This window comes from Schistocerca nitens, chromosome 1 (assembly GCF_023898315.1).
Source record: "Schistocerca nitens isolate TAMUIC-IGC-003100 chromosome 1, iqSchNite1.1, whole genome shotgun sequence".
NCBI lineage: Eukaryota > Metazoa > Arthropoda > Insecta > Orthoptera > Acrididae > Schistocerca > Schistocerca nitens.
The window spans coordinates 732,184,031-732,210,301 of record NC_064614.1 but is presented as its reverse complement, the minus strand read 5'-3'; the positions used below and the strand labels follow the sequence as shown (position 1 = coordinate 732,210,301).

Genomic DNA, 26,271 nt, shown 5'->3' with positions numbered 1-26,271 from the left:
ACATCGCTAGGTCCACCGTTTCTTATGTGGTAGTGAAGTGGAAACGTGAACGGACACGTACAGCACAAAAGCGTACAGGCCGACCTCATCTGTTGACTGACAGAGACTGCCGACAGTTGAAGAGGGTCGTAATGTGTAATAGGCAGACATCTACCCAGACCATCACACAGGAATTCCAAACTGCATCAGAATCCACACCAAGTATTATGACAGTTAGGCGGGAGGTGAGAAAACTTGGATTTCACGGTCGAGTAGCTGCTCATAAGCCACACATCACGCCAGTAAATGCCAAACGACGCTTCGCTTGGTGTAAGGAGTGTAAACATTGGCCGACTGGATACTGGAAAAACATTGTGTGGAGTCACGAATCACGGTACACAATGTGGCGATCCAATGGCAGGGTGTGGGTATGGCAAATGCCTGGTTAACATCATCTGCCAGCGTGTGTAGCACCAACAGTAAAATTCGGAGGCGGTGGTGTTATGCTGTGATCGTGTTTTTCATGGAGGGAGCCTGCATCCCTTGTTGTTTTGCTTGGCACTTTCACAGCACAGGCCTACATTGATGTTTTAAGCACCTTCTTGCTTCCCACTGTTGAAGAGCAATTCAGGGATGGCAACTGCATCTTTCACCACGATCAAGCACCTCTTCACAAAGCACGGCCTGTGGCAGAGTGGTTACGCTACAATAACATCCCTGTAATGGACTGGCCTGCACAGAGTCCTAACCTGAATCCTATAGAACACCTTTGGGATGTTTTGGAAAGCCGACTTCGTGCCACGCCTCACCGACCGACATCGATACCTCTCCTCAGTGCAGCACTCCGAGAAGAATTGGCTGACATTCCCCAAGAAACCTTCCAGCACCTGACGTAACGTTGCCTGCAAGAGTGGAAGCTGTCATCAAGGCTAAGGCTGGGCCAACACCTTACTGAATTCCAGAATTACCAATGGAGGGTGCCACAAACTTTTAAGTCATTTTCAGCCAGGTGTCCGGATACTTTTGATCACATAGTGTAGTTTCAAGTACGGGACGTTCCAATGTATGCACTTTGGCTTAACATATGTGCAGATTGGGTTTGAAAGCCATCAGCTCAGGACACCGACAAGCTATGACAATATGTGTGTCTCCAACTGCTACGAAGGCCTGCTAATGCTTTGGCATCACAGCTTGATGGCACAGAGAACAAGCTGTGGGCACAAATATCGACACCAAAACAAATGAAGAAGACTTGAGAACTGCCATTCGGTCTCTGATATCAAAGCGCTATATATACATGTTACAATCTATTGTGAGTAACACGTTATGAGCAATTTGCGTAACCCACAATTGAAAAAATAATTTTACAAAGGAGATGTTGCTGTTGTAATACAGAAGAATTATCGCAAACCTGATTACATCATTTCAGTAGCTTAAATAGAACTGGGCTCTCTTTCAGTACCCACCCCAACTGCAAAGAAGAAGTCACACGGCACAGTTTAGTGGCATTACATCACAGGCTCATTCATGCAATTGACTTTAAGAACAGTGACTGCAAATTATTTGTAAGGTAAAGTTGGCACACACAAGCAATCAGGTCACAGACTGTACATGGTGTGCAATGCAACACCTCTACTTGCACTCTAATGGGAACCTTTATAGCTGCCATTTGACCATCATGGTCAGGTAAACTGTTTATTATGAGGTGGAGACATTTTTCATTAAAGGCAGATGGATGCAGAAATAAATTATCAATTACTATTGCAACTGTCATTCTGTACCTGCTGGGACTGTTACTGTGGGGGTCAGTCCAAAGCAGGACATATTTAACTCTAGGTGTCCTTGATCAGAATTATCCAAGATGAAATTGATATTAAAATCTACACATACAATCACTTCCTAGTTATTTCTACTCTTATTAATACCCCCTCTAACTGTTTAACGAAGTTCATAACATTTCTTGTTGGGGGCCTATAAACTCAGAAAGCTGCTATTTGTGACCCTTACTGATAGGACTGATAGAGGAAGTAGAGAAGATCAAAGAACGGCAGCATGCTGAATCACAGTTTAGCAAGTGCAAACATGTCCTGGGGATGCTCATCCAACTAGAAAACAGGTGATGTTTATTACAGCATTGAAGTTTACTGTTAAAATTCCAAGAGTGTACATTCCAACAAACATCAACCAATATACTGCATCACCCTACATAAACCTCATGAAACAACAATGAGGAAAAAAATAAAGATAACTGAGCTCAGTCTAGGCTTACCAACAAAATTTCTTTCCAGGCACCATTCGCAACTAGAAAAATGGGCGAAGTTGCAATGGACACAAAGTATACCTCCTCATACACCATCTGATGGTTTGTGGAGTATAAATATACATAGTGTTAACTTTTAAATGGTAGAGTTCTGAGGAGGGGAGCAGGGAGCGGAGGAAGAAAACCTGCCCCCCCCCCCATAGACCAATGAAGGGTGAGGAACCACTGGGATGAACAAGGCACATCTTCCTCCTGCAGTGTAGGCTCCACAAACTGCACATCCGCGAAAGCACAGGTCACATATGAAAGCAAAAACTGAAATGTAAACTGAAATAATGCAATGAATTTATGTAGTTAATGAAGATCCTAACTGCAGCAACTGCTCATCACTCATTTTGGAAACATACTGCACAATAAAGATCTCAGAACAGGGTCATTCCACGTCAAGGGGACCAGGGGTCCCCACTCGACCATCTCCAAATCTAATGAAATTTGGTGTGGAGGTTGTACAGGGTCTTTGGTGGCCAAGTTTCAGTTCAGTATCTTCAGTAGTTGAATTCTAAGGGGATTTTAAAGAGAGGCTACTCACCTCTGCATCATGTATGATGGTGCAAATGTGCCAACTTTGCTAGGCTTTTTTAGAAGTTCTAGCAAACATTTGGTCATTTGCTTCAATATACACACACAATTTTTTATGCCAAATCAGATCGTGAAAAAATTTGCGATTTAGCCTTACCTAAATATAGATACAAGCCTCTAAAGTGGCTAAAAAATTCGTTGTGCTATTCTGAGAGCCATGGTTTGACCGACCACTGCTGCTTTTCATATGAGCCAATCACACCAAAACTTCAGAGGGTTATTCATATGTGTGATGTCTATATATTGACCAGATTTAATTAACATTGGATGCCCAGATTGAAAGATATGCATCTGCCAAGTTGACCAAAATTTTCAAATTGCAAATTTTAGGGTATTTTTGGGGAGCAATATCTCAACTGTGTCTTCTTCAATCCTCTTTCTTGCTACAGCTGGAAAAGGCATGCTTTACGCTTTCAAAGAAATGTTGTTTAATTTCTGGATCTTTCAATTTGATGAGTAAGAATACATTTCAAAAGTTATCTTAGCACTTCGAGAAGATTGAAAAATCAAATATTTTACTCATTAAGTTCCATAATTAATTATTTTTATTCGAGTGTATAAGTCAGTTTCAAACATTAATTTTACACATGACATAATAATAACAAGTGTAGTACAAAACACAGCAAATTTGCAGAACAAAAATACTAAAGAGCCAGTTCCATTTTTGGTTCAAATGGCTCTGAGCACTATGGGACTCAACTGCCGTGGTCATAAGTCCCCTCCATTTTTGGTTAAGTGCTTCTACACTTTTGTCAATGACAGATTGTGGATAACTGTATTGTCTTCCTGGGGATGATGTTGATGGGGCTTCTAACGTCATGAAGATATGTTGATCAGGAATCCAGAAAGTATCTTTAGCAGTCAGTCAGTGGAAGGAATGAGCATGACAGTGTGGGCGCATAAAGCTGATGAGGATGTCTTGTTGTTCAGGTAAAACTTCACATGTTTCCAATCCACCAAAAACTGCCATACACACAAGTGACATACTGTCCTGGTTCTAAACTTGGAATTGAGACTGCTTCGAAGGTGTTAACTGTGAATGCTGTAGCACCATTGGAAATTCTGCTTACTTTGAACTGATTACAATTAATTGATTTTCTCTTGTTCCAGGTACTGTATGTCTCATGGCAAACCTTTTTTCTTGATCTGTGTGGATTTTTTCAATTTCTTCTTTTGGTTAATAAAAAAGCTTTATGCCTGGCATACTACCACCACAGAATTTGAATCATATGGAGTCAATATTTGGTTATTTAAGGCCCTCTGCAGACTAGCACAGGCTGCAAGTATTTTTGCTGTTCCCTCAATGCCATCACAAGGCAATTTACCCTGGCTTCTTCCAAAAAAATTCCATTTGGCAGTGATGGCAAAATCCTTTTCGTGATTGCATAAATCAATGAAATTCTTATATTGAGCAGCTGAATTATCACTAAAGTAGTAAATGTTCTTAATGTTTTCAGTCCTTGTCTTTAGATATGCTATCAACTTTATTTGTAAGGCATGGGCAGCAATGGTATTGTAATAGAACAATCGCTGACCATACGAATGCTAATACTCTGACATTCTTTGCCATCGAAATAAGACATCAGACAGATGAATTGTAGCCTGACTATTCTCCCAATGGAATCCTTGCACAGTATTCTGAACAACAAATGAATAATTCTCAGTAAAATCTACCAATATATATAGCTAATTCATTTTCTGCAAGATTTCTTTTTAGTTGCTTAAGATATAAACATTGGTGTTCTGACACAAAGTGATGGCTTCTTAAACCGGTAATTTTCAAAATCAATGCCTCCATGAAATCTTCAACAGTTCTCTGGCAAGTCTCCAATGTATATCTACCAGCATGGACCCATTGCTTGTATTCCATTGTTTCTTCAGGGCCATAGTCTTTAAAAAGAGTTTTCAAGAAAAGCCTCCAGTCGCACTTTTCCTGGACATTTCACACAATATTGGAGCATACAATTTTTTGATTCCAAACTGCATACAGTTTTTTTCATCAAATCCTTGTAGTCATCTTGAATGGATGTTGCTGAAGCCAACTTTGACATTTTGATGAATTGCACATACACATACTGAATGTGATCCAGAAGCACCAGCTGTACTACACCATTTTGGCCTGAGCTCACAAAATTTTGAGAAGCAGGAATTTCTCCTTTTGAATCTTTCCCCATTTATTCTTACTGCAACACAATCCATTTTGCCTGGGCATAAACAGGAAAACTCATAATCTCCAAAGAAAGGGAGGACATTTTGTTTATTTCATCAATGAGCTTTTTCCCCTTTTTGGTTTGCAGGTGTTACCAAAATTCCATCTTCTATCTTTAGTTCCCTAGCCTTCTTCAACATTTTAGTTGAAACAGCAAATTATTTTGCCATTTTTTCAATAGTGTAGCTATTTGGGGCCTGGGTCAAAATTTGAACTTTACTGCTATTTCTTGAAGTCTGAAGTTTAATTTTAAGTTGTGCAATTAAGATGCCCATACCTTTACATTTATGGCACTCTTCCATTTGTATCTGAGCAATAACTACTTGGCTCACACCAGCAGCTGTGGCAATTACCTTAGTAATGCTGCATTGGGCTTTTAGACATTTGCACTTGATGTACCCTACTGAATCCCTTTCACTAATCTGTTGAAGCTTTAGTAGTGATTCTCCAAGTGATAATAATGAAGTGTTAGCAGTAAAACAAGCATCAACAACACCCATGTCTTCCCAGTGGATGGTGATTCTTGCTTATCCTGGCAGGACAGTTATTTTTGGGTATTTCATGTCTAGGACCAGGTTTAAAAACTTCGTTAGTCAGTAAGTTCAACCTATCAAACATTGCAGTGTTTATTGGTGTTCAAGCCTTCTTGGTTAGACTATATGTTTTTCTGTACCAAATGGGTTGCAGAAATTCTGCAGGAATTGAAATTTTGTCATCAACGAGGCATTCTGGTATGAATAAATTTGGGTGTCTTCGGTAAAACCAAGCCTACACCTACAATGAAGAAGCTCCTTGTCAATTGGTGACATTTCCTTAACTGATTGTAGTTCCCTCTTGCCATGATAGAATGGTGATGACTTCAGATAATTTTCAGTGTTGTTTTTATATAAAATATACAAATTAGGCTATCAAAACATGTTGTTTTACTGCTTACCTTCAGCTACAATAATAATTACTGATTACTGTAACACTTAGTACTCAACACTAAGATTGTACAGTGCAACATCAAAGATTACACCACACAAAAGACAAAGTGTGAAAACTGCCAATAATGAAAGCAGCAACTGAAAGTGGTGATTCAGCAATTTATATCACTGCTGTGATGATACAGCCTTAAAAAAACTATTGCTGCTTTAAAATACCAATGGAAACCGAGTGACAATGCATTGTAGGGTTACAACCTTCTAAAGCAACATTGCATTCCATTATGATCTTCTAGATTTTATAATCTTCAGGGCACTTTCTGAGGTTTTATTAGATTTATAGTCTACACTGAAAAATAATGTAAAAACACTTATTAGTATAGTTACTTTCCCTAAACCACAGGATAATCTTATACTATTAAAAGACACTGCAATTACACATTTTTTGTGTTACAACTTCAAATTGTATTAATTTTTGTATTTATCAGTAATCCATGTTCCCTACTTTTGATAGGTATTTTTACTCATCAATATGCAAAATCCAGAAATTAAACAATATAGCTCTGAAAGCTTAAAGGTTGCTCTATCCAGCTGTGGCAAGAAAAAAAAAAAGGATTGAATAAGACACAGTTGAGATATTGCTCCCCAAAAATACTGTAAAATTTGCAAGTAGAAAATTTTGGCCGACTTTGTAGATCTTTTCATCTGGGCATCCAGTACTAATTAAATTTTATTGATATATAGACATCGTAGGTAGGAATAGCCATCTGAAGTTTTGGCATGATTGGCTCATACAAAAAAGTAGCAGTGGTCGGTCAAACCGTGGCTCTCAGAATAGTATGAAGAATTTTTTAGTCACTTTAGAGGCTTGTATCTATATTTAGGTATGGCTAAATCCCTAATTTTTGCCATGGTGTGATTCAGCATAAAAAATTGTCTATGTATATTGAAACAAATGACCAAATGTTTGCTAGAACTTTTAAAAAAGTCTAGCAAAGTTGGCACATTTGCACCTTCGTACATGCGGTGGAGGTGAGAAGCCGCTCTTTAAAATCCCTTAAGAATTCAACCACTGAAAATAATGGTCTGAAATATGGTATATAACCATCAAAGACCACGTAGAAACTTCACACCAAATTTCATTAGATTTGGAGATGGTCGAGTGGGGACACTTTTTAATATTGGTCCCTCTGCTGTGGAATGACCCAACAGTGAAGTGGAAAACAATAACAAAGCAGATGACAATGGCTACTTCATACGATGTGGTCAGCTACCTTACACTGGCTGCAGCCAAAAAAACAAATGAGTGCTGGTTGAATGCTTTCGACATCTACTAACTTCTACTGACTAAGGAATAGGGAGTGATCTGGCAACTATAAGTTAACACCCTGGGAGTAGATATAGAATAAAAAAAGAAAAAAACTATCTGATCACATTTGGCAGACATTTCTTTAACAGGTTTTCAATTTTTCTAGAGCATCTCTGTGGAAATCTTTTTAAAAACTAATTAGCAATTATTAAATGAAAGACGTTTATACTCACTTAAAGATTTCTGAACTCTTATTATCTAATCTGCTTTGTGTGTGTGTGTGTGTGTGTGTGTGTGTGTGTGTGTGTGTGTGTGTGTGTTTCATTCCAGTGTATTAGTGGCAGTGCATATTTACTTAAAAATGTCTCAACAATAATATCTAACAAGCTAAATTAAATCTGGCGATGCCAAGGGCTTTGCTACTAGGAAATTAGACACTAGAAGTAACAGAGGAGTTTTGTTACTTGGTCTGCAACATAATTGTTGGTGGCAAAATCAAACTGCGATATGAAACAAAGATGTGCAAATAATGACAGCAGAGTGTCTGAAAAAGAGGAATATAAATTACATGTTAGAAAGATTTTTTCTGGAAATACTGCCCTTAGTGTTGCTTTGTGGAAGTGAACAACAAGTAGTACAGACAAATAAATTAGTAGCTTCTGAAATGTGATACTACAGAAGAATGGACAATTAGACAGGTGGGGCACATAATTAAAATTTTCTAATTTGGCTTAGGCAGTAAACCAAAAAGCATTAGGGAACTTTACCTAGACATAAATGGGTATAGGAAGGGGTTCAAAGCTAGGACAAATGCACTTCGAGGGTATGCCGGGGGAATACTGACAGATCCCAGTGCTATATTAAGTAACTGGAGGGCGTATTTTGAGCATCTATTAAATGTACACCAGGAAGCAGGAAATGAGCAGGCGTACGAAATACATACAGTAGAACCCCAGATACCTGAGCCATTGTTAAAGGAAGTAAGAGATGCAATCAACAAATTGAAAAACCACAAAGCACCAAGATCAGATTGCATAACTGCAGAATTAGTTAAAAATGGGGGACAGAAATTGGTGGAACTAGTTCACAAAGTGATAACTAAATTATGGAACTCAGAGATGATACCTGAAGAGTGGCAGGAGTCGATTCCGATCCCAATTTTTAAGTAGGGTGACAAAATGGATTGTAGTAATTATAGAGGGATATCGCTATTACCAGTAGGTTCCAAAATTTTCTCAAATATTCTGCTAAGCAGGCTTACACCATATGCAGATGAAGTTGTGGGGGATTACCAAGCTGGCTTTCGGAGGAACAGATCAACGGAAATACGGAAGCGTCCGATCCCGCCCGTCTGCTTTGACCCATGACGTCACACATATGGCGGAAACAAAAACAAACATACACACTTTGCACAAGAAGCCTAATGACACTAACGTGACAAGCGCGAGAAATGGGGTGTTTTGGCTGGGAGGCAAACTAAATGTAAACAAATTTAGACGCCTTGTGTAGTCACAACGTGTAAGTGAAGACAGCCATGCATGAATACCCACCCACCTCCCCAGGGGTCGTAACCCCTGCAACCCATAGAAGATAAAGATGCTTCAGTAGCTGATTAGTGTTTTTTGTCTTTAAAAAAAAAAAAAAAAATCTCACGGGATAGAACGAACAGATCAGAAAGATAAATATAATAAACTAAAACAGAAATTGGAGGAAACAGAGAATTAAAATAAGTAATAAGTGTTTTTAAATTAAAAAAAAAAAATCTCACAAGATAGAACGAACAGATCAGAAAAGTAAATAAAATAAGATAAAACAGAACTGGAGACAGCCACACTCAAACCAAATTCCGCGCCGTCATGACGTCACACACAAAACCCTTACGTCACAGGTCAAAGCCCCTCGCGTGGGATCGGACGGTTCTGTTCAAATATTCACCCTGCGTCAAATTTTGGAAAAGAAATGGGAATATGATAAACCAGTTCATAATCTTATCATAGATTTTACAAAAGCATATGATTCAGTATTGCAATCAAAATTGTACAGAATTCTTTTGGAGCTTTGAATACCAAAGAAGTATGTTAGACTTATAGAGGCGAGTTTGAAAAACACAAAAGATAGAGTACACGTGGGGAAAATGGAGTCAGAAGAATTTGTAATAAAGAACAGACTTAAGCAGGGAGATGCCCTGTCTCTGCTACTTTTTAATTTAGTCCCAGAATATATTGTACAAATGGCAGCAGATAATTCAGAAGGTATGGAGTTAAATGGAAATATTAAGATATTAGGGTATGCAGATGATCTAAACATCATTAGCGATAGGAAAGAATATGTAACAGCAAATGCAAATGAGTTATTCAAGGCTAGTGAAGATGTAGGTCTAAGGATAAGTGAAGACAAAACTAAATACCTGGCTACTACCAGAATGCCAACAGCAGTAGACCAGGAAATGTTAAGAGTTGGAGACATGCTGTTTGAAAAAGTGAACACATTTAAGTATCTAGGCGTGGACATTACTTCGAGAAATGAGATTGAATCCGAACTGAAGAAGAGATTACGGGCAGGAAACACATGCTACTTCTTACTGAATAGATTACTTCCATCACAGACATTGTCTAGGAATTTAAAGATTAGAATATACAAAACTATTATTCTACCAGTTATGCTGTATGGGTGTGAGACTTGGTCTCTCACTGTGCAAAATGAAAAGCTGTTTCAAGTATTTGAAAACAAAATTTTGAGGAAAATTTTCGGAGCAAAAAGGGATGACATTAGCAGAGTGTGGCAAAAACTGCGTAACGAAGAGGTTCACAAACTCTATTCAAGCTCTGACATAATCAGTATTATTAAATCACGTAGGCTGCGATGGGCGGGTCACGTAGCTCGAATGGATGAGGGCAGGGCAGCGCACAGAGTACTGGTAGGGCACTTAGAGGGAAAACGTCTTGTGGGGAGACCGAGGCGTAGATGGGAGGACAATGTGAAGGCTGATTTGAAGAGCCTAGGTATTGCAGGTGAATGGAAGGTAATAGCCCAAGACATGGACAGATGGTGAAAATATGTTGCTGCGGTAATGGACTCTCGAGTCCGGTATGACCAGTGAGTGAGTGAGTGAGTGTGAGTGGGCTTAGGAACTAAGCAGTACACAATTTGGCAATGAATAATGATGGACAGATGAAACTTTTAGAGGGAGACCAACACTTGAATACAGTAAGCAAGTTAAAGTGAATGTAGGTTGCAGTAGTTATGCTGAGATGAAGACGTTCACAAAAGATAGACTAGGAAGGAGAGCTGTGTCATCAAAACTAGAAGCTTTTGATAGTGTTTGAAGTTTGTTCATTGCTTATAGTTATTTGTTGGAAAAGCAAAACCAGAAGTATTTGTTATGTTGAGACATCAGGGTTTAATAATATTTGAAAGGGTGGTATCAAACAATAATGGGTGGTCAGAATACATGCACCACAGTCTTATCTGCAGAGTAAAACATCAGTGTGGTGGAACTTTATATTAATCCTAAGAGCAATTAATTTAAATTCCAACCAACAAGGTGAGTCTGTTTAATAGACCTAAGGGTGTCACATGTTGCTGACAGCTCTGCTTTCAAATATTTTGCATATCCTGAAGCTTAATCACTTTGGGACTGTACATACTGTAATTGGCACATAGATATTGGACTCCAAGTATTGGCATAAAGCATTATCTGTCAGTTATTCTTTCATCAGCTACTAAGAACCATCTCTTAAAACACCCTTTGCTTTCTTATGACACTTCACTGTGTGCAGCACCAACATAGATCCACAAAATATGTAACACAAATTCTCTTACTCTTAAATTTCGATCTATGTTAATGCTAGTGGCTTACTTATTTTTCCAAAGATCATCTTACAATGGTATAGGGTTTGTTGTGGCAATCAATGGACCAAAATATAACATGCAGCACAAATAAGGGCTTTAAGATGGTAGGACATGTAGCCTATGTGAACAGGACAGATGGTCGGCTGTAGCGTCCAGGAAAACCAAGGACAACCCAAATCAGGATGGCTACACAGAGCAGTTCCATCCTTCTGAATATGTCAGTGTCCTAACAGCTGCACTGCCTCCTTTGGTAGTTCTTTAATGAATAATTTTTCTTAATTTACATTTGTTTAAATATTCATTATAATGCCACCCTGCACCCCACTGAAGCATTAAAAGAGTAAATCAAAAGAATATCACTGATATCATGAAGTAATAACTAATTAATATTCATTAGTAACTACTGCTCAATTCTGGCCATTAAAACTGCAACACCAGGAAGAATAGCATATAACAAAATTTTATTTATTGTGCATGTACACTAGGACTATAATAGGAAGAATGTAAGAGGTGGTGTTCTATTCTCTTGTTAACACTTGGGCAGATATTTTTAATGGACAAAAGATGTGGAGAATATGCTGTGGCAACAAACATCCTTCCACACTAAGGTGGGTCAGGGCAGTACGGACAAAAGCAGTTTTGGTGAAAGAGAACACCAAGAAGATCTTAAAGGCAGGGCACAGCCATCAGCCTTAAGGCATCGAAAATGCAACCCCTGCTGTCTAAATTATCAGCCATGCGAACCACAGGTTTGTTGTGTATCCAATGGTACCTGTACCATCACACCAGGAGCTCAGCCCTTATGACAATAAATGCATTCTGACAATGTTCATTATCATCAGAGCTTACACACACACACACACACACACACACACACACACACACACAGTGAGGCTATATGCCGAACTGGGACTCGTTCGAAAAGAAGATGTGGTTGAGCCTAGTGTCATACCTGAGTGCTGGTTGGTTGGTTGTTGTGGGGAAGGAGACCAGACAGCGAGGTCATCGGTCTCATCGGATTAGGGAAGGATGGGGAAGGAAGTCGGCCGTGCCCTTTGAAAGGAACCATCCCGGCATTTACCTGGAGCGATTTAGGGAAATCACGGAAAACCTAAATCAGGATGGCCGGACGTGGGATTGAACCGTCGTCCTCCCGAATGCGAGTCCATATCTGAGTGCCCCACTGTCACTGTGCCTCTCTGCAGCAGTGCCAATGGAATACATTACAGTGCTTGAAGTGCTGACAATTGTGCTCCAAACATTATTGCACTGTTCGTGTGGATCTTCAACTTGATGCAAACATGCATATTTCCTAAATCAGGGGGAAAATGACATGACGGTATGATTCTGCATGGCCAAACAAATGATCTGACCATTCTCTCAGGTGCTAGTACTGGGGGCATTGAGATCCTGTCCGGTGTTGAGTATGACGTCTCGTAAACTCAGCAATTCCATATTCACATAACTCGTTGAATCCCAATCAATAGGAGTGGAAATACTGCTGAAAGATACATCATAATCTCAATCGGCCACAATCATGCCACTGTCTAATAGAGACATGTGCTACAGTCGAGTCGGCAAAAGTTGATCCCTAACAGTCGCAGTGGGCTGGGTGCGGCAGCTTCGTGGACCAACCTGCACCAGTATGTGACACAATTCTGAAAATGTCTCTACAGCAACACCTCAGTCTGTAGGCAGCCATTAGTATTTCGCATTTAAAAGCTGGCGGTAGCATTGCGAGCCGTCAGGAATCTTCTTATGCCGTCTCTACCATGGCAGATGTTTCTCTTTCACACATGAGCCATAACACAATCTTCCCACAAACAAACATCATTCAAATGTTGTTTCTTATTAAGAGACCTGTTGTATAATGTTTCCTTATCTACAGAATGTAGATGATGTTACACCTATCTATTGTGTACGGTTGTAATGAAATTCTAGTCATTTGCAAATCCAAGCACGTAGAACACCTCATGGAAATTTTTAGTTTCTTACACATGGTCTTCATGTCTTGCAATTTTAATGGGTAGCTGCGTACTACACAAAACAACTGTACTTCTAATCAGGTGCTCTAACTCATTCCATTTCCATCAAGCTTTCTTTTACAATGAGTGAGAGTAAATGTGCACAATACAGAAATTAGTGCAGAACCCATATTGAACTGTGAATGTTGATGATACTAGCCCTAAAAGCCTACATCATAAATGTACATTAACTTGTTACCACCTAGGAAGGTGATCTAACATCGGGGTTATTCGAAAATACATCAAAAAATTAAATTTCACGACACACGCCCATGTATGGCTACTGGCCTGGCTGCATGCAGAGTGCAGCCATTCTTTGCCTTGGCAGGAGGACGGGGAGGGTGGTAGGTCCATCACCCCAGCTAACTCCTGAAAAAAAACTCTGATATTCATCTGACAGCAGGCTGTGGCCGCTCTACAGAAACTGGAACAAGAACAAATCCCCACCACTATCTAGAACTGAACCTGGGATCTCCAGAGCTGAAGTCTAGTGCTCTGCTCACTAGACTACCATGGCCACCTCAGGTGTACACAGCATTTCCAAAGGGGAAATACAGTTGGTTAAAGGAATTTTTATGGTGACACACTAACAAAGTAGATACAAATAAAGTGTAGCAATAATTTAGAAGTAACGGTAATAAATTAATTACATCTAACAAACTTATTACATGGTTAATGTGAGTACTGACCTTATATACTTTGCCAAAAGCACCATCTCCCAACTCTCCGACCATTTCCCAAAAGTCTTCTGGATTGCAATCCATTCTTATGTTATTAAATACTTTCTTCTTCTTTGCCTCATTTCCACCTCCCAGGTGGAGAACTTTTTTCAAGTTACTTAGAAACGACATTATGATAGGGTCTTAGAAGTCACACTATTTTCAGCAGCACCAAATTACACTAGTCCAAGACACACCACGATCAAACGCCACAGATGCATGCACATAAAAGAAAAAAGATTTAGTAACTATCCACAGACTACAAAAAAATGGAATTTTCTCCATTTGCTTCACTCTACATGAGTTTTTATTGTTTTATAGGAATAAATCAGTTTTGTGTTTGATCACATCACTACCATTCTTGCATTCACGTACACGGTGGTTTCATCCTCCTGCAAACAGAAAGGAGAGAGAATGTGAGCGGGCACTTGACAGACTTCAGCAACATTTTCATGGCTTCCCTAGAGGATATAACTCCATTCACGACAAACCCATACAAACTATATAAAAAATGTGTTTACTTGTTGTATAACATACAAAAGCTCTGTTCACTCTAATATGATGTTATCCGGAAACGGCAAATAACGATCTGTTGACAATTGACGGAGAATACTCATGTTATTGAACTTACTAGAACACTTCCAGTTTTGCTGGTGCTTCCAATTCTTACAACTACACAATTTAAATCATGAAATGGAAACACAGATGGAAACTAATTTATTATAAAATATTTAAATGCTTATAAAAATACCAAGCTGAACTGATAAATGATAATGTGATAGCTGAGAGATTACAGCTTTTATTTTCATTAAAAAATCTATAATGATGATTGAATGGCTTACAAAATGATTATCAATATACATAAATTGTTTTAACACTGCAGTTTAACGTTAATTATTAAGTGCCAGGGACGAGATTACTCCAAAATTCTCACATAGTATACACTGTAAAATTATATTACACATGCAGTAGGGTTGAATCACATATATTTATCTCGTAGACTTGTTTCTTAAAAGTGGGTTGTTTATTTGGAAAGCCATTTGCTGGTTCCAGGAAATTCAGGATATTAAAATACCAACTTTCCAAAAACTTTTATTATTAACCAATATTGTAGTGCAACATAAATTTTCAAATTTGTCAGTCAGTCAGTCAATATTTAAGGTCTGCATAAAATAATCCATAAACCAGTGTTTAAAACAAACAAACAAACAAACAAACAAACAAACAAACAAACACACACACACACACACACACACACACACACACACACACACACACACACAAAGGGACTGCATGCCACATTTTAATTTGGATGGTAAACACTGCTAAGACTTTTATATCAATTTACAGCATTTTAAGGAATTTTGAAGCGGAAAAAAACTTTTCCCATCATGACCCTAATTTTTTATGTGTTTTTTTTGTTTTTTTTTTTTTTTTTTTTTTTGTTTTAAGAACCTCATGCTGCTGCCGTTTTCACTGTCGCCCATGAATAACTACTCTGATGTTTTATGATACTATTGTGCTGAATGGATTTACAGATAACTGTATATGTCCCTTCTCCTGCCAGCAATGCTTTGGATGAAAACCCATACAAAACCACTACTGTAACCTCGATCCCTATTTACATATTTCTGGGCTAGGCCTACTTGTATAAATGAAAATTTAGGTGTCTTTAGCAGTGAACTACTGATCTCTACACCCAATTTACCCAGGTTCCAGATCTCTAACTGCATTTGAGACTAAATGGAAGATAGAATGTTGTGTGTTCCCTAGTTCCTCAAATCTTACGACATTGTTTTATAAACAGTAATAAACAATATGCGACTAGGTCCAATACTTCTTTACAAATTCTATAGGTAGCTGCTAAATACTGCTGGTGGGTTTATTGGGCACTGGCATCAACGAAGGTCAGGAGCCTACAGTAATGGATCACAGACACAATGTCACAAAACTCAATTTCCAGAAAGGATGTTTGCCAGGTTCAACTGAAGTTTGGAGTAGGCTACCACTTGCTGGCTTTGGCCCTGATGAAGATAAGTTGTGGTATATGATGTCATGTTTCCACAGAAGGTGACAACCTGGTTGAAAGTCAGCAAAAACAACAAGTTTGAATTTAACAGTTATGGTAGCCTGATGTTTATATTCATATTGTATAAATCTCATATGAGCTTTTTGTTTCATATTATGTGCACATATTGTACTATGAAAAATGAAAGGGGGCACCACTATGTAGCTCTAAGTATGTCCTTCATGTATTTATTTATTTATTCATAAGTTGACCATGTTCCTACTTAAGTGAGAAGTGCGAGACTTTTCATTGCCTACAAGGCACTTCTCACTTAAGTAGGAAAAATAACATTATTTGTTGATTCATCCTGTGGTTTACTGTCATCTTCCCGAGTTTCTTTTAATTTTTTTTCTCTTCTATAATTGGTTACACAATTATTATTAGATCTTCAATATGCTATCGTTATCAGAACACTGCCAAATTCTTTTAAATCTGCACCAGTAATGCATTAGGACGGCCTATTAAGAAAAACTCTTATACAATTAATTCAATAATCTATTTCAGCATTACAATGCGCATTATCATATACAACTTAAGAATAATATATATGTAACTTGCATAATATTACTTGAAAGATTTTTTGAATGATGAAACTTCATTGCCGACATTGCAAAATTAAAATCTTATAGTACCTTTGTACATATTTCATGCACTGTACTAACTGCATTCAGTTTTCAAATGAGCTTTTCTTTTTCGACACACTGACTAGCCTAGTGCATAAGTAGGGACTGCAAACCACTTGCTAAACGAATATAAACATTGGCCTGGTCCTTAATATGAAATGCCCTTGAAAAATCATGAGTATCCACAGCCCTAATACTGCGTGGGCGTGTGCAGTACTTTCTGTACTTGATACGTGACTGCACTATTTATCGCGTTCATAACAAAAATAAATTTAGAAGCCCATGATAAAAAAAAACATGCAAACATCTTCTGTACTGCAGCATAAACGTAATGGTGAGCATGTCTTGTTTGGCATAGCGCACTGTCAATCTAATTTTCATCCCACTTTACTGCTAAAGGGGTGCCAGGCCCAATGAACTAAAGAAGATTTTTATATTCCTTAAGGCATGGAATCTCTCTTTACTTTAAACGCTGATGGTGGAATCTGCATTGAATAGATAATGAAGCAAGCACTAAAAGGCCTCCAACATAGCCTAATTTAACAAAATACTTTTAGACTACTGCAAAACCTGTAAAGCAGGTAGATTATGTTTTTTTACGTGGGAGCATAAACTGACACACTGCTTTCAAATGTTTATTCATACGTCGCTCCTTTACCTTAATTATGTTTTCATGTTACTCACTTTCATGTAAAGTTGTGTTGTGAAGCGTCACATAGAAAAACATATTGACAGGCATATGTACACAGATTTTATCAGCCATATCAACTGAATAAACCTACGATAGCACCATATCTCGGCAAATATATTTAATCTCTCACGAAAAGTCAAAGAGGAAATAGCACAGCCATCTTCACCACGCCTGGAAATGACGTCACCAAAGAAAGCGGCGGTACTACCAAATGGCGAAACTACGAGAGATGATCATGGATTTAAACTGTGATGGTAGATTATGGATGTACGGTGACTGATTTTAAGGAGATACACCGCATCTCATCCTTCGTTTAATTATAGTTGCCTTAATTTTTTATGCGTGAATCAAAAGAATTTTAGTATTTTGGGATTATTTTCTTTGTGTTATCAGTGAGCTAGTTGCGCGATAGTGTTTTGCGAATAGAACTAGCTCACACTGTCAATTCTAAGTGTACTTATGTATGAAACCCCTGATACCGAAAAAATAATCAGAAATTGGAGATGTGCAATACGACAGATTTTTTCGTATTTGTTTTAGCAATAGAGTGTGAGAAACTGTCCTAATCTGTGTTGTCACGAAAAAATATTTTATTACAGGCAAACTGACATTCTTGCGCTTCAGTAAAGCTCTAATCGGAGTTTAGATCACTTGCTGTCGTTTCCTTTAATTTATTTGCGCGGATATATGTTGTGAGATAATGTATTGGCGGAAATAGTTGAAAACATGGACCATTTTTTCGCGGTGGGGCGTTAAAAGTGTTGTCTCAGTACTGCTATCGTATGTATGTATACTGGAATCGTGACTAGAAGTTTACGTCGCATAGTGTCGAAGGATTTTAGGTTTTTGAAACGATGACACACATTGAAATGAACGTAACTTTTCTATTCAATTTGAAAACAAGCGTAGTTGGATCAGTATATTGTTTGATGATTTTAAGCGGCGTCTAACTTAACAAAAAAACTAGGAAACCAAGAAGATGGCTTGGTAGACTTATCATTCAAATCTGTTAAGTCGTATACACACGTTACAAACAAGTCTTAAGAATGGCACGCAGATTTTAATTTGACACATATTGTGTAAGACTTCATATGTATTATGTAGTATAGTTTTTGTGAGTTCTCAGGAACATAAATTAAAGGCCTGATGCATCTATCCATCACTCATATTGGCAAAAGACGTGATTTTTTTTTTTAAGTCATGAAATTGCATTACCTGACTTGAGTGCCTTTCACGCAACCAACAAATTGCTTGAAGACTGAGAACAGGATCTAAATAGCTACATCTCGAAAAAATTCAGTGTTACACAACTGATATCTTCAACACTTCATTGATACGTACACCCAAGAGACAGTTCAATGTGTACCTATAGGTATCACTTAAGAAGTAGTAATAATCAAACTTACTGAAACTACATCATCATTAAATGAATTGCCATATATTATAAAATATAAAAGAAAATCACAGTAGTATCACTACATTACCGTATGCAGTTACTTGGGTAGCTATCCCGTGCTGTGTTAAAGGGTACGAAACTGAATCAAAGTGCACTGCTGTAACTTGGAGCTGATAATAAACACGTCTCTACATGACAATAACCAGAAGAAGTATTTGATATGATGCTACAAAGACAAGGGTTGCAGTTAATTCAGTTATATCAGCTGACACCATGGTTTTCCAAATGTTTGGGCCAACAGCTGCTTTTACCTGAATAGAATGACCTGTAGCTCCTTTCACACATGACATCCCGCTGGGAACATGAGTTAAATAAACTTACGTTTTGAAGAAAATTAATAGTGATAGTAATTTCTCCTGCAAGTGAGGCATAACACATTTTAATGAACCTTTTATGTTATTACTTATTATTCTTGCAGTGAAATCAATGGGAGGGATGAACTTGCTTCTTCATCATCATCGTCATCATTATCGTTTCAAATCTTGGCACAAGACTGGACATTGTGACTTTAGTCTCTTTCTCCACATTCATTTAAGATCTATATTTCATGTTGATGACTGCCAATGCTGAAAAACCTATCTCGTATAAGTTGGTGGTTTTAAAATGTATCAAAACTTCTAAAGCTTTGCTACCTACCTGAGGAGCTCCTACTTCATTAAGTTCCGAAACTCAAGCATTAATGATGAAATGAACTTTGATTTCAGTGTAGAGTCCAAAGAAATATCAATGAATTACTGTTGTTCTTCAGTGGTAAGTGTGGATGTAAGTTAGGTACTGAAAGGATCTATGATCCATTTGTGTTGAACATCATCTCCTGGAAAACACATCAGAAAGTAATCATTGAGTTCATTTAAACAGTCTAAAAACACACATTTTAATTCTTCACTGAACTAAGTCATTGTCTTCTACACAGAAGAGCCAAAGAAATTGGTATACCTGCCTAATAAAGTATAGGGCCTCTGCGAGCATGCAGAAGTGCCACAGCATGACATGGCAAGGACTCTACTAATATCTGAAATAGTGCTGGAGAGAACTGACACCATGAAACCTGCAGGGCTGTCAGTAAATCCCTAAAGGTATGAGTTGGTGGTAATCTCTTACAAACAGCACGATGCAAAGCATCCCACATATGCTCCATAAAGTTCCTGGGGAGTTTGGTGGCCGGCATAATTGTTTAAACTCAGAAGTGTGTTCCTGGAGTAATTCTGGACGTGTGGTGTGTCACATTGTCCTGCTGGAATTTCCCAAGTCTGTCAGAATTCACAACGAGTATGAATAGATGCAGGTGATCAAATAGGATGCTTACGCACATGTCACCTGTCAGAGTCATATTTAGACATATCAGGAGTCACATATTGTTCCAACTTCGTCCAGCCCACAGCACTACAGAGACCACCAGCTTGAACAGTCACTTGCTGACACGCAGGGTCCATGTATTCATGAAGTTGTCTCCATACCCATACATGCCTATCTGCTTGATACAGTTTGAAATTAGACTCATCTGACCAGGCAACATGTTCCAGTCATCAACAGTCCAATGTCGGTTTTGACGCGCCCAGGCGAGGCATAAAAGCTTTGTGTCGTGCTGTCATCAAGGGTACACGAATGGGCCTTCGGCTCCAAAAGCCGATATCGATGATCTTTTGTTGAATGGTTCACACACTGACACTTGTTGATAGCCCAGCATTGAAATCTACAGCAATTTGTGGAAGGGTTGCACTTCTGTCACGTTGAATGATTCTCTTCAGTTGTCATTTGTCTCATTCTTGCAGGATCTTTTTCCAGCCACAGCTATGTTGGAGATTTGATGTGTAACCAGATTCCTGGTATTTACGGTACACTCGTGAAATGGTCATAGAGGAAAATCCCCACTTCATCGCTGCCTTGGAGATACTATGTGCCATCTTGTGTGCAGACTATAACACCTGGTTCAAACTCACTTAAATCTTGATAACCTGCTACTGTAGCAGCAGTAACTGATCTAACAATTGTGCCATACACTTGGCTTATATAGGCCTTGCCGACCGCAGCGCCGTGTTCTGCCTGTTTGCATACATCTGTATTTGAATACGCACGCCTATACCAGTTTCTTTGGCGCTTCAGTGTAAAACCATGTGAAGAGAAAGAAAAGTGTAATGTAAGTCTTTATTATTGAACTTTTCCTTCCACAATGCTAGACTGCAACTTACATTGTTGCCATAACAATAACATGATGTCCCTATGAGAGAGAATGCAGTTTGAAAACCCTTGAGATAACTTAAAATTGTCCACAGTTGATTGCATACTGGGCTAGCATTCAGCAAGTGTGTGTGTTTCAAATCCTCGTGCAGTCATCTAGATTTAATGTTTCAATGGTTTCTTGAAATTTGTCAAAGCAAATGCCAGGATTGGTTCTTTGAAATGATCACAGAAAAATTCCTTCCCTGCTCTTGTTCAATTTGTATTCCACCACTAATGACACTTATCTTGTCAAGGTGCTATTTACCATCATTACTTTCATGATTTAAAACAGTCCAATTATAAGCCCCTAAAACAGGACAAGGATATCCACAACAAAATCAAATACAAAATAAAGTGTATGTCATACACTCTGTATGTTTTTCAAATTCTAGTGTCATTGTATGGCATACTTAAGAGCTTTTGTAACACAAGAACAGCTATACTTATTCAAAGATTACTGAACTACTTCATATAAGCACTTCAACACAGCTCTCAAACATAATAAAGTAAAAAATGACAATAGGTACAGGACATAAACAGCGCTGGAGTAAAAACTGTCAAGCAACTGTCAAAACATACTACATAAAATCACTAAAAGTCCAATACAAAAGAAACTACATGAATTATAATGACAACATATTACCAGACAAGAAACTCACTCTAAAATGCATTATGAACATCATTCCCTCTAGATGTAAGTACAATATAGTGAATATTGTGTAGAAAATGCATAGACATAAGAATATTATTACATCTCATCAGGAACACAAGAATGGCAATTCCTCTTAAACGAGTTCATTGTGAGTCAAAGTAATCATCACAAATTAAATAAAACAATTTACATTTAACCTTGTACCAGTTGAAAGACAAAGTCATCTTTTATACAGTTTTGTCACACCACTCATCACTGTAAGGAAGTCCTTGAAAGTTCCCAATAGGCACACGCAGGACATGTTGATACATGAGCAAATGTGTGTCATTCAACACTCAGTAGTTTTCCGTGATTTCCCTAAATCGTTTCAGGCAAATGCTGGGATGGTTCCTTTGAAAGGGCATGGCCGATTTCCTTCCCAATCCTTCCCTAACCCGAGCTTGCGCTCCGTCTCTAATGACCTCGTTGTCGACGGGACGTTAAACACTAACCACCACCACCTCAACACTCAGTCACAAGATTATGATGAAGATTTGCCCCACTTGAGAGTACTTGCACATCTTCCACTGCCTGTTCGGATGCGATTCGGAGTAGTTCAAATTCCCAAAAACCCAGGGGGCTTCTCCTACATGCAGGGCAGTTTCAGGCATTACGGAGAATATTTTTGCTGTTAACAATGTTTCCAGTTATCAGTGACACTGAATTCATTTTCAGTAAGAATCCTGAGCGTTTCATTTTCAATAAGAATCTTGACTGTGATAAGAGTGGGATGTCTTGACCTCAATCATTTTTGCTCCACAGTGAATGCATCATTCAGTATTGGAAGATTGGGGTTATCAGCAATCTTCTGGTATTCACATAGTAGCGTACTCTTCCATCTGATATCAGGAGGTGGAATGTGACTCAAGTAAACCTGTGTGTGGGAATAAATCATATTGACTTGTTGACACTGTGTGTGGCTGTTGAGTGTACCAATCCAAGTGCCAGCACTCGAAGAGTGCTTGGTGTTGTTCCCAACAAGTGCCCCGGGGAATATGAATGATGTAATTTCTGCTTTAGAGCTTAGCAGATGTTTGTGTCCATTACTCCTTAAAAGAAGTATCCTGTCTAACATGATCCCAATGTATTTTGGATGCATGTTACGGTGAAGTTTGTCTACCTCAAAATGAGCATCAAGGAGTCTGTGTGCCAATCTATCAGACTGTAGAACATGTGCAACTTCTGTTATGTTTGAGTTAGGTTGTAACCTCCATTTATACCAATAATGATTTTGGGTCTGTAGATCATTAGTTAGGATTTTTTCAATTGTTTTGAAGGTTTTGTGTTGTGTAGCTGTTGACCAGTCATCTGCGTAGCCACTAGACTCTGTTGCAATAAGTCATTATTCGATACTGTTTGACAGTTAGAGTCTTTTCCTGTAGTTACAGCAAATGTCTTTCCAGCTAACATGTTGTCAATTAGAATGAAATTTTCACTCTGCCGTGGAGCGTGCGCTGATACAAAACTTCCTGGCAGATTAAAATTGCGTGCCGGATCGAGACTCAAACTCAGGACCTTTACCTCTCATGGGCAAGTGCTCTACTGACTGAGCTACCCAAGCACCACTCATGATCTGACCTCACAGCTTTAATTTTCCGAGTAGCTCATCTCCTACCTTCCAAACTTCACAGAAGCTCTCCTGCGAACTTTGCAGAACTAGCACTCCTGGAAGAAAGGATATTGCAGAGACGTGGCTTAGCCACAGCCTGGGGGATATTTCCAGAATGAAATTTTCTCTCTGCAGCACAGTGTGTGCTGATACAAAACTTCCTGGAAGATTAAAACTGTGTGCCACACCGAGACTCGAACTCGGGACCTTTGTCTTTTGCGGGCAAGTGCTCTAGAGCATTTACCCATGAAAGGCAACTGATCCTGAGTTTGAGTCTTGTCTGGCATACAGTTTTAATTTGCCAGGAAGTTTCATGTTGTTAGTTTCGTTGCCTGTCTGCATTGAAGAAGTTGTAATAATTTATAAAGCAACTCCTGCCTCCAAACCGTATCATATGCTGCACATAGATCAACGAAAGTAACTGATGTTTTCTGCTTCATTTGGTATCCTGCCTCATTAAGTATTAATGATGAAAGCAGACAAAAGAAACTCTAGGGAGAAATATCAACAATGTCGGTAAAGGTAGATTGCTACTTACTGTAAAGAACACATTAAGTTGCAGACAGGTACAATTACAAGGACTTACATAAAGCTTTCAGCAAAGGAGAAGCACATTCCATTTGTACATGCAAGCAGGCACTCCTTATGCACACATGACTGCTAACCATGGCAGATTGGGCTGCCGGAGTTAGCAGTCGTGTGTGCATGAAGTGTGCTTGCTTGTGTGTATGAATGGTGTGTCTTTCTCTTTTGCTGAGGAAAGCTGTGGCCGAAAGCTCTATATAAGTGTCTTTTACTTGTGCTTGTCTGCAACCTGACATGTCTGCTTTACGGTAAGTAGCAATCTCTCTTTCCCTATATTGTTGTTATTAACGATAAGATTTGAACACTGCAGCTCTGTCCGAGTTTGAATCCAGCTTGCTCAAAAGGAAGGTTCTGAAAGATCACTCAACTTGTCTGACTGTATAGAATTCTTTCACGAAATTTGAAAATGGAGTGTCTGGGCAATAGTTCTTTGGCTAGTCTGATGAATCGCCAATTTTGAGTTAATTTCTATGATTTTTGATTGCTTCATCTTTTGTAGGATTGAACCAGACATCATAATGTCAGAGAAGAAAGCCACTACCCATTTTCTTTTGCATAGTTCACAGCATGCAGAAGAAATTCGAGACGGAGTCCATCCTTGCCAGTACATTTCTAGGGTTTAAAGTTTTCAACAGAAATTTCAGATATGTAGAAAGTTCTGGAGAACTGCAGTTTGTTCAGCAGCATTCTTTTTGAGCAATAGAAGTTTACATCTGATGTGTCTTGTATGAGCTTTATCCCTTGGTATTCTGGATGTAGACAGTACATGTGACACAGGCCTATTAGTTGATATACGAGTGCCGTCCTTACTTTTATTTTTTTCCACCCAACTTCCTAAATAATGACCATGCATCTCTTCTTGATGTTTGAAAATTGGATGGCTCAACAGTGTCTATCCACCTAATAAGTCTGACTGTATATCAGTGTTATAAAGTAGGTTATCCGCTATTTATAGGTCACCACTTTTTAAAAATTCGTCATACTGTTTCTCATTAGTTCCATTCCAGCTTGGAATATATTGCTTGTGATAGCCCCTATAGTCAAGTTGGTGTAAGAAGATACCTGACAATTGCAGAGGGCTGGATGTTGTTGCTTGTGCACTTACTTCAACCAATCACGTAACACAGTTTTGTAACTGTGTCTATGGCAATGTCTCAGTGTTGCTGGAGCTCTATAAATGGCTGTTGCTTTCACCTGGAGCTTTTTGCACACTGTAGTTGAAAGCTGGCAACAGCACTGTCAGCTGCCAGGGATCATCTTATAGTGATTCGATTACAGGGATTGCCTTATTTTCTGCAGTTACTATACCTCTAACAAGCATCTCATATTTATTTGCTACATTGTTAGCTCATATATTCTACTTAGCTTTTATGAAGTCCTATCTAAGTCGTGAAAAGGATATATGAGTGGGGTACTTGTCCCAATTTCAGTCAAAATTGGACAGCGTTGGCTGTTGGGAAGTCTTGTAATATAAACCTGGAACTTTCAAGATGCAGTTTATTCTCAGTAGTTGTTGTAAAGCATAGATCAGGATTATACCACTGTCTCCATGCCACTGATACAAAAGTTCCTTTATCCTTTGCACCAAACACCACATATAAGTTGTTGTCTTCTGTTCAATTTATAACAACTTCACCATTTTCATCATACTTCTATTGAGTATGGTGACGGTTAAAATCTCCAAGATATATGGCGGGACATTGTGTTAATGGAATGACATGCAGACACCAAGAGATAGCTAGAGGTTTGTATGTATTAATTGATTTTAGTTCTGTGACATTATTATGAAAAGGATAGATTGCTACTCACCATATAGAGGGGATGTCAAGTCGCAGACATGCACAATGAAAAGACTGCTATACTTTAAGCTTTCAGCCAGAAGGCCTTCTTATGAAGCAGAAAACCCACACACAAGCACAACTCACACACACACACACACACACACACACACACACACACACGACCACTATCTCTGGCAGATGTGACTAGATGGTGGACTGCAACTGCACTTGGTGGGAGAAGCAGTTTTGTGTGGGTGGTGGTGGAAGGAGGAAGCTGGGACAGAGAGAGTGAGGGATAGCAAAATAGGGGTGGGGGAAGGTGTAATGCTTCTTGGGGGAGCATGCAGGATGTGATGGGATCAGGGTAGGTTTCCTAGTTACAGTCAGATGGTTTGGTGGTGGTGGTGAGGGGGAGAGCAGCATGTTCAGTAACTGGGTGATTTAGTTGTCTCCTGACCACAGTTTTTCATTGCCCATTCGTGTGAACAGACAACTTGTTAGTCCCACACAGAAAGCAGGACAGTGGTTGAGTTTTAGTCTGTAGATCACACAACTGCTTTTTACAGGTAGCCCTGCCTTTGATGACACAGGAGATGCCTGTGACCAGACTGGAGTCAGTGGTGGTGGGAGGAT

General features: G+C 38.8%; 1 protein-coding gene across 2 annotated transcripts in view; it reads right to left on the bottom strand.

The window, feature by feature from the left end:
- LOC126259936 (serine/threonine-protein kinase 10) overlaps window positions 1-17,457 on the bottom strand; it is a 165,093-nt gene extending 147,636 nt beyond the window's left edge. For both annotated transcript variants that reach the window (XM_049957044.1, XM_049957035.1), the window contains exons 1-2: window positions 17,290-17,457; window positions 13,885-14,306 (exon numbers count right to left, since the gene is read on the bottom strand). In XM_049957044.1, the coding sequence (XP_049813001.1) occupies window positions 13,885-14,046 (162 nt within the window). In that variant the 5' untranslated portion in view covers window positions 14,047-14,306; window positions 17,290-17,457. The remainder of the gene's footprint in view (window positions 1-13,884; window positions 14,307-17,289) is intronic.
- Between the last annotated feature and the right edge of the window lie 8,814 nt (window positions 17,458-26,271).